At 50.6% G+C, this 8710-nt stretch overlaps 1 protein-coding gene across 1 annotated transcript in view; it reads right to left on the reverse strand.

Annotated features, from left to right (window-relative positions):
• Positions 1–1222: 1222 nt before the first annotated feature.
• Positions 1223–8710, reverse strand: part of EIF4EBP1 (eukaryotic translation initiation factor 4E binding protein 1) — a 22850-nt gene continuing 15362 nt past the window's right edge. Inside the window, exons 2-3 of the mRNA XM_008590793.1 lie at positions 5844–6023; positions 1223–1698 (exon numbers count right to left, since the gene is read on the reverse strand). Of these exons, the coding sequence (XP_008589015.1) occupies positions 1667–1698; positions 5844–6023 (212 nt within the window). The 3' untranslated portion in view covers positions 1223–1666. The remainder of the gene's footprint in view (positions 1699–5843; positions 6024–8710) is intronic.

Here is an 8710-nt window from a genome sequence, read left to right on the forward strand (position 1 = left end):
GTTGCCCCCGTACCGGACCGGGGACCGGCAACGGGATCGCAACCCTTGGTGTTGCCCCTGCACCTCGCTCAGCCAGTGAGTGGGACCCGGTCCGTATGTGGGATCCGAACCCTTGGCGGGAGCGCTGCCGCACTTCCCAAGCAGCGCACTGTAGCAGTGCGCCACCGGGCCGGCCCACCAGCCAGGTTCTTCCACATGCCCCCACCAGGCACTGGACTCCAGCTGACTTCACAGTCCTTGTTGGGGGACAGGGCTCCAAGTCAGCTGTAGAGAAGGCCAGACCCGGGACCTGTCCACTGAAGGCCCACTGCTCTACCCAAAGGCCCGGTTGACAGGTGCTATGAGCCCACAGTGTGTAAAATGCACGTCGGCCACCCTCCTGGTCAAAGCCATCCAGGCCCCAGCACATCCTGCAGTAAGAAACACCTATTGCTTCTCAGCAAAGATCTCTGCTTGGCACTCCAGGCCCTCCAAATCTAGCCCTTCTTTGACCATTTGTACAAGCCATTCCCACCCACAAAAAATGCCTGCTGTGGCCAAAGTGGGCTCCTTGATGTCCCATCCCTGTGCATTCCAGTAACACTTGATCTCAGAAACACCGGGCCCTGCCTGCCCTCAGCCCACTCACCCTCAGGGCCCAGCAGCAGCGTCACCTCCATGGAGAGCCCCTGCATGGACCACTCACTGATAACCAATCCTATGAAGTCTCTCCCATGCTTGCTTGTCTTATGGGCAAACCTCACATCTCAGTGAAATCCTCAAGGCAGAGAGCTCATCCCATGTTTGTGTCCCCCATGACAGCTCACACAAAGGGCTCACTCAACAAACAGCAGGGGCGTGTTGGTTAGGGACAATATACCAGCCAAGGCTTGGACCCTTCCCTTGACTCTGGCCCACAGGCAGAAGGTGACCAGATCCCCTGATAGGCTTCGGGAGGGGCGGGAGGTGGGACAAAGCCCAGAAGAGAAGTGGCACTTGCCACTGAAAAACACGAGGTCTCTTGATCTTGATCTCAAGCTCAGTCCCAAGTGTCATTCACTAGTGTGTGACTTCAGCTTCTCTTGAGCCAGTCTTCTTAGCTGTAAGATGAGGGTAACACTTGCTCTACTTACCGACAGAATCAGTGTGAGAATCAGATGACAGAACGTATGGGGGTGCTGTGTAAGCCCTGTACACAGAGCGCTGGTGTCACTACATGCAGCGGGAAAGAGCTCAGACAGGGCCCATTTCTTGGCCCTAGGGCGCAGGTGGCTTTTATTTCCTCTCTTGGGGAAGGAAGGGGGAGGGGCGCTTTCCCACACACACCAACCTAAGGAACGGGTGGGTGCGCCCCAGAGGACGGGGCTGGAAGAGCAGGACGGTCATGCAGAAGGGCCCGTGTGTGTCCGCTGGCTGGCGCGGCTGCAGGGTGGGCCTGCTGAGTTGCCGTTGCTCCCCTCGGGGTGGCAGCCCCTGCATCGGCGGAGGCACAGGGAGGCATCTGCTGGTGCTCACCAAGAGGAAGGGGAGCAGGTGTCCTGAGTGAAGGAGCAGAAGGCTGGGGTGGCTGACCCCGCGCCTGACGCCTGCTCGGTGTGATCATGTCCATAAGGCCTGGCTGGTGTGACTCTTCTCCCGAGAAGGGCCTGAGGGCCCATAGGCGTTGCCCGGTCCAATGGCTGGTCCTTTAAATGTCCATCTCAAACTGCGACTCTTCACCTGGGGAAAGAAGGGACAGAGGGCCAGGTAGATGGGGCGAGTGGCCGGGCTACAGAGAGACCCTGTTTTTCCATTCTGTTGTTTATGCTGCCAAGGAGAGTGGAGGGGAGGCAGGACCAGACCAGGACTTCCTGGAAACAGGTTGTGGGTTCTGTGTCCAGCCACGCTCTTTCCCAGTCCCCAAACAGAGTAGACACCAAGTTTTCCCACAGGGGAGGTGACAGTCCTGAATTTTCTATACTTTTCATTATTTTTAATAACGATAAATGGTTCCTTGTGATTTTATATAAAAGTAAATTCATCGAAATATATTCCTTCAACATAAAACTATTCTGAGAATATGTCCCCATCTTTGGTCTAGAAAATGGTATCCTCACCTGTGAGGCACACATCCAGTTTGCCCCGGAATAGCCTGACCTTGCAGTGAAATGGTTATCTGGATAACGCAGCCACGCACTGACCTCACCCCCTCTTTCCACTAAGATTTCCGAGTACTTCACGCTGCAGCAGATTTTCTTTCTTTTTAATGGAACTGTTTCATTCATGGTCTCCTGGGCAGGGCTGCTCCACGGTTCTGTGTAGCAAGATCCTCGCTCTGGCCCACAATAGGGAACAACCAGCCTTTTTTCCTGGTTATATTTATGCAAATACACAGGTCCAAGGGCATGAGCACTGGCATCTTATATCCAGTTAAGCAAAATGAAAATCACGTCTGCCCCCCCACCCCCACCCCGTCTTAACAACTGTGTAGAACTACTAGGACATTATTTTGGGTACCATTGGGCCAACCCTCCATTTGCTATACATCAGACCAGAGAAGCTTTAGAAACTGGTAAGAAAGGAGGTATCCAAGTGGGGCAAATGACAGCCTTCAGGTGGTGAATTTCAGGTGTGGACTAGCTCCATCCTCAACATCCAGTCTTTGCTTTGAGGCAAAAAGTGCAGGTGGGAGGCACTGTGCAATGACCATGTGATGGGGCTGGTGGCTTTACAAAAAGAGGAAGAGAGACCTGAGCTGAAAAGCATGCCCTTGCCCTCTTGTCATGTGATGTCCTCCACCACGTTATGATGCAGCAAGAAGGCCTCACCAGATGTTGACCCCTTGATCTTGGACTTTCCAGCCTCCAGAACCATAAGCTAAATAAACTTTTCTTTATAAATTACCCAGCCTTTGGTATTCTGGTATAGCAACAGAAAATAGACTAAGACAGAAAATTGGTGCTTAGAAGTGGGGCTGTTAACAATGAACACCTGAAAATGTGGAAGTGGCTTTGAATTGGGTAATAGGTATACAGGCTGAAATAGTTTTGAAGTGAATGCTGGAAAAAGCTTGTGTTGCCATAAATGGAGCATTAAGGATGATTCTGGTTAGGGCTCAGAAGACAAGAAGACTAGGGAAAGTCTAGAACTTCTTAGAGATTACTTAAGAGGTCGTTATCAGAATGCTGATAGAAATTAGACAGTAATGGCCACACTGAGTGGCCTCAGATGGAAATGAGGAACATCCTCCTGGAAACTGGAGTAAAGGCTATCCTTGTTATACAGCTGCAAAGAGCTTGCTTGCACTGTGTCCATGTCCTAGGGCTTTGGGGAAGGCCCAAACTTGAGAGTGATGAGCTAGGATATCTGGCAGAAGAAATTTCTAAGCAGCAAAGTGCTTGAGATGCTGCAGGGCTACCTTTGACCACTTCCAGTGAGATTTGGGAATAAAGGGATGACTTAAAGACAAAACTTTTAATTAAAAGGAAAATGAAGTAGAAAAATTTGGAAAATTTGCAGCCTGTCTATGTAAAAAGTGAAAAAAGCATGTTTGGGTGGGGCTGAAGAGATTAGTACCAATAGAAGGAAGCCAGAGGCTATTCATCAGGACAGTGGGAGAAAGACCCCCAAAGGCATTTCAGAGATATTTGAGGCTGCTCGCCCATCACGGTCTCAGAGTCCTAGGAAGGCAGAATGGTTGCAGGGAAGAGGCCCAAGGTGCCCTCCATGAGCTTGTGCCTATGGGCTTTCTCAGGATGCTGCTCCACGCATGTCTGCTCTCTGAATTTCTGTGCAGTGCTCCCTGGGCCACTCCAGCTGTGGCTCAAACAGCTCCAGGTGGGGGTTGGGCCAACGCTCTGGAGGACACAGGAAGTACATGGTGCTAATTCTGCCAGTGCACAGAATGCAAGAGCTATAGAGACAGAGGATGTACCGAACATCCTGGGGGTCCAGGTAGAGACTCGTTGCAGTGAGGAGCCACTGCAGAGAGTGCCTACTAGGGCAATGCCTAGTGGAGCCATGGGAGCGTGATTGCCTCCAAGACTCCAGAATGTAGAGCCACCAGCATACAATGCTAGCCTGGGAAAGCCTCAGGCGCCCAACTCCAACCTGCAAGAATCAAACTGAAGCACGGGTTCAGGAAAGCTGCAGGGGGCAGCCCAAGGCCTTGGGACCCAACCCCTGCACCAGTGTCCCCAAGATGTGGGACACTGAATCATAGGAGATTATTCTCCAGCTTTAAGACTTAATGTACTTTTTTCCCTGTTGGGTTTTGGACTTACTGGAGGCCTATTACTTCTTTCTTTTTGCCTATTTCTCCCTTTTGAAATGGGAATATCTATCCTACGCTTATGCTTTACCCACCATTGTATTTTTGAAAGTAGATAACTTGTTTAATTTCATAACTTGTTTAATTTCACAAGGTGGAGGGGAATTTACCTCAAGATGAACTATGCTGACTCTCCCCCATATCTGATTTAGATAAGTCTCTGAACTTTTGAGTTGGTGCTGGAACAAGTTAAGACTTTGGGGCTAGGGGGATAAAATGAATGTACTTGCATGTGAGAAAGACATGAGTTTTGGGAGTCTGGGGGTGGAGTGCTATGGTTTGAATGTATGTCCTCTCCAAAACTCATGTCAAAACTTAATCCCCAACTCAATAGTATTAAGAGGCGGGGTCTTTAAGAGGTGACTGGGTTGTGAGGGCTCTGCCCTCAAGAATAGATTAATTCATTCACGAATTAATGGGACAATGGATTGACAGGTTATCACGAGAGTGGGTCTGCTACAGAAGCCAGCGTGCTTCTCTCTCATGCTGCTCTTGCCCTGTGATGCTTTCTGACACGCCATGACATGGCACAACGTCCTCACCAGAAGCCAACCAGATGTGGCCACCTCATCTTGGACTTCCCAGCCTCTGGAACCATAAGCAAAAAATAAACCTCTTTTCTTTATAAATTACCCAGTCTCAGGTATTCAGTTGCAGCAACAGAAAATGGACTAAGACACAGGCAAACTGTTGCCTGTCTTAGACTGTGAGGCTCCCAAGGTAGTTATGAATCATATCCTGCAGGCGCTGGGTAAACGGATTCTGCTGTTGTCAGCAGAGCAAGCCCAGCCCAAAGCCCCAGCTGCTTCCCATCTGGGACTGGTGTACTGCCTTCTGGGTGAAGGGTCAAAGGGTTCTGATCTGACTAAAGTTGTCTGCAAGTGCTCACACTGCATTCTCCGGCAGCGGAGAGCTTAGATGCCATGGCAAGCTAGTCATGATGCCACAAAGAGTACATTCACACACACCACTGCCAGGGTGGCTGCTCTGGTTCCTTGGGTGGGGACACCAGGAAGGACACAGCTAGTGAATGTCAAACCTGCAGAAACAACTGGCAGCATTGTTTCTACTTGTCTTCATAAAGAGTCCACTTGGGGACAAACACCCCGACAGGAGCCATCCTGAATGTATTTCTTATCTTGTATGCGTGTAATTGCCTCGAGGGCAAGTACACTATGTCTTTGATAAGTTGTTTCTGGCACCATGAATATCACGGTGTTGCTTCAGGGACAATTACAGAGAGAGAGGCACGCCTATGAAAGTTTGCTGTGTACAGCCAATGCCATTTCAGAGAAGTTCCCCACTAATTACATTACCGGATGGTGCTAATCACCTTTCCTGGGTTGCTGGGTTCCTCTCAGGAAGAACGTTGGTACCAATGAGAGTTCTGCCTCCCCACCCCTATACCCACCCTCTAAACTCTGAGCTGCTCGGTGGAGGTTGAGGCAGAGTCACCATCATTCCCCATCCCTGGAATTGCCCCTAGTGGGTGGGGCCTAGGGGCCTCACACAGTCCCCTTCTCAGTGGGGAGCCTGGCCAAGCACAGCCACTCACCGCCTGCCTGCTTATCTTCTGGGCTATTGTGCAGATGAATCTGGCTGGTTTCCGTGGGGGGCTCATCACTGACAGGGCTGGTGACCCCAGGAATGGTGGGCAGGTCCTTTGGGGGTGTTTTGGTTACAGGTGAGTTCCGACACTCCATCAGGAATTTCCTGTCGTAGATGATCCTGGTACCTGGAAGGGCACAGGGAGGTTGTTAAAGCCACCTTGAGCCCCCTGCCTGCTGGTTTTTCCACTTCTTTGAGGTGTGGCTGCAGCTCAGGCAGTAGGTTCTCCTGTAAAAGCTGGACCAAGGAAGAGTGAGATTTGTTCAGAGGCTGGCTGTAGCCCAGGACTCTGCTGCCTCCAAACTGCCCTGACTCCACTTTGCACATGCTGCTTGAGAGCAGGGGCCCACTGGCCACCAGATCGTACCTTTGTCTTCTCAGAGCTCCTTGCACCCCATGCTCTGTCCCTAAAGCCCCTCAACTCACTCACCTCAGTGCTCAGCATCCATTACCCATGACAATCACATCCCACAGTGGAGAGATTGCATTTCTCTCTGTTATTCAGTCCTGTCCTTACAGTACTCTCACGGGATACCCAGAATAGGTATCTTTGCCCCATTTTGCAAATAAGCAAACAAAAAGTTAAGTGATTCACCCAAACTAGTAAAAACTTTTCCTGCCTGGGTTTGTGGAGGGGACAGTGGGGAGGGGTGACAAATGGGCTCTACCTGCTGCACAAGAGGCTCTCAGGTGAGCCCAGATCCTCTGTGAGGTGTGTCCAAGCACACGTCACCGCACTTCAGAGTTTGTATATGGTCTGCGTTCTATTCATTTTGTTTCCGCTCTCCTCTCGCAACAGTTAGTGTCACTCCCTAGAGCGACCTGCTGCACAAGAGGCTCTCAGGTGAGCCCAGATCCTCTGTGAGGTGTGTCCAAGCACACATGTCACCGCACTTCAGAGTTTGTATATGGTCTGCGTTCTATTCATTTTGTTTCCGCTCTCCTCTCGCAACAGTTAGTGTCACTCCCTAGAGCAAGGACCTCTTATCGAACCCTTAAACCACACCCAGGACCCATCCACGTGCAGCTGCCTGAGCTGTACTGTATAAAGGAATGTTTCCAAAGTATGGGACCCAAGATCCTTGCGGGAGATCCACTAGATTCATCAAAGAACAGTGACTAGTGAGAAGGGTATTCATGATTTGTCCTTGTTTAATCCCAGTCACCTCTAAAGCAGAGTAGGGTGCTGGGAGCCTCTCTCCAACACCGCAGCGACACTTGCCGACTGCCCCCTTCTCAACCAGGAGCAGGCCTCAGGCTCAAAGCCTTCCGCAGGCAATGGAGTCCAGCTCCAATTTTAAAACTGTCCGATGTCATTGCATCTCTTTTTACAGTTACCTTCTATTTAGGGCAACTGAACCTGCTTTTCCATATACAGTAGTGATATCAAGTTTCCTTTTAATATATGATAATATACAATTTAATATAATAATAATAATATATAATGTAAATTAAATTTAAAAGGTAAGGCGATAGAAAGAGAAATACTAAAGATATGTACAAGTGGAGCGCAAAGCACCGTAGAAACTGTGCGGGTGGAATGGGAGGGACCCAAGTCTGGGACCCATGATTTGAGAACCTCGGGAGGGCCCTTCCTCATCAATAACCCTCAAGTGTCGGGCCCCAAAGCACCGTAGAAACTGTGCGGGTGGAATGGGAGGGACCCAAGTCTGGGACCCATGATTTCAGAACCTCGGGAGGGCCCTTCCTCATCAATAACCCTCAAGTGTCGGGCCATCTCTTACGGGCCCTGAGTGGCAATCCAAGGGCTGAGATTCGTCTCTGGACGTTCAGCACCGGGCTCTCTGTAACACCCTAGAGGAACCGATTTCCATCTCTGACGTCCAAGTGCGTTAATGAAATGGGCTCCTCCCCCTGAGGAGGCCTTGGGACACTGTCAGGGCAGAGAAACTGTGAGAGGCACCTAGAGACACTCCGCCACCTGCCGTGTTACTCGCGTCTGTGCTGGCCCCTCTGGGCAGGCACTGCTCTTGCTCCCCTTGCCCCCTTGCCCGGGAGGCAATGTGCTGCAGTTGACAGCCCTGCCATCACCCGAGAGCCTGCTGGGCTCTCGGCTCAGTTTCTTAGGAGGAGGGGCGGGAAGAACCAGAAGCAGCCAGGCCTGTGGCCATCCACACACTACCCACTCACTCCCTGCTCTGGGCCTCGGTCTCCTCATCTGTGACATAGAGAGCTGTGCACCTTCCAGGTCGTAGTCCCCGTGAGCCCCTGGTTACAAATGGACCATAGTGCTGCCCTATCCTAGTGGAGGGGTGGGCGGCATGTCCTGGCTCCGGAGAGGGGACTGCTTTCTTCTGCTGTTCCTTAATCTTCAAGGCTTCTTGCTCCCCCACACTTTTTTTTTGTTGTTGTTGTTGGTTTGTTCCCCCAGAGTAGAGAACAGATCCTGCTGGACTGGAACCTAAGAGTTCGCGATTCAATAGTCCCCAGAAAGAGCCAGCAACCTTCTGGAGAGCCTCCTTAAAGGTCATTAGCCACCAGTGATCTTTTAAAAAAATTGTAGTAAAATACACATAACACAAAATTGACCTCTTAACCATTTCCAAGTGTACAATTCAGTAACATTAAGTACGTTCTCAGTGTTGGGCGACCATCACCACCACCCATCCACACAACTTTTTCATCTTGCAAAACGAAAACTCTGTACCCCTTAAACAACGACTGCTCACCCCCCTCTCCCTCTGGCCCCCGGCAGCCACTGTTTATTTCTGTCTCTCTGAATGTGACCACTCCAGGTACCTTACACAAGTAGACTCGTACAGTATTTGTCTTTCTGTGACTAGCGTATTTCAC

Source organism: Galeopterus variegatus, unplaced genomic scaffold, assembly GCF_000696425.1.
Source record: "Galeopterus variegatus unplaced genomic scaffold, G_variegatus-3.0.2 Scaffold6371, whole genome shotgun sequence".
In the NCBI taxonomy this organism is placed as follows: domain Eukaryota; kingdom Metazoa; phylum Chordata; class Mammalia; order Dermoptera; family Cynocephalidae; genus Galeopterus; species Galeopterus variegatus.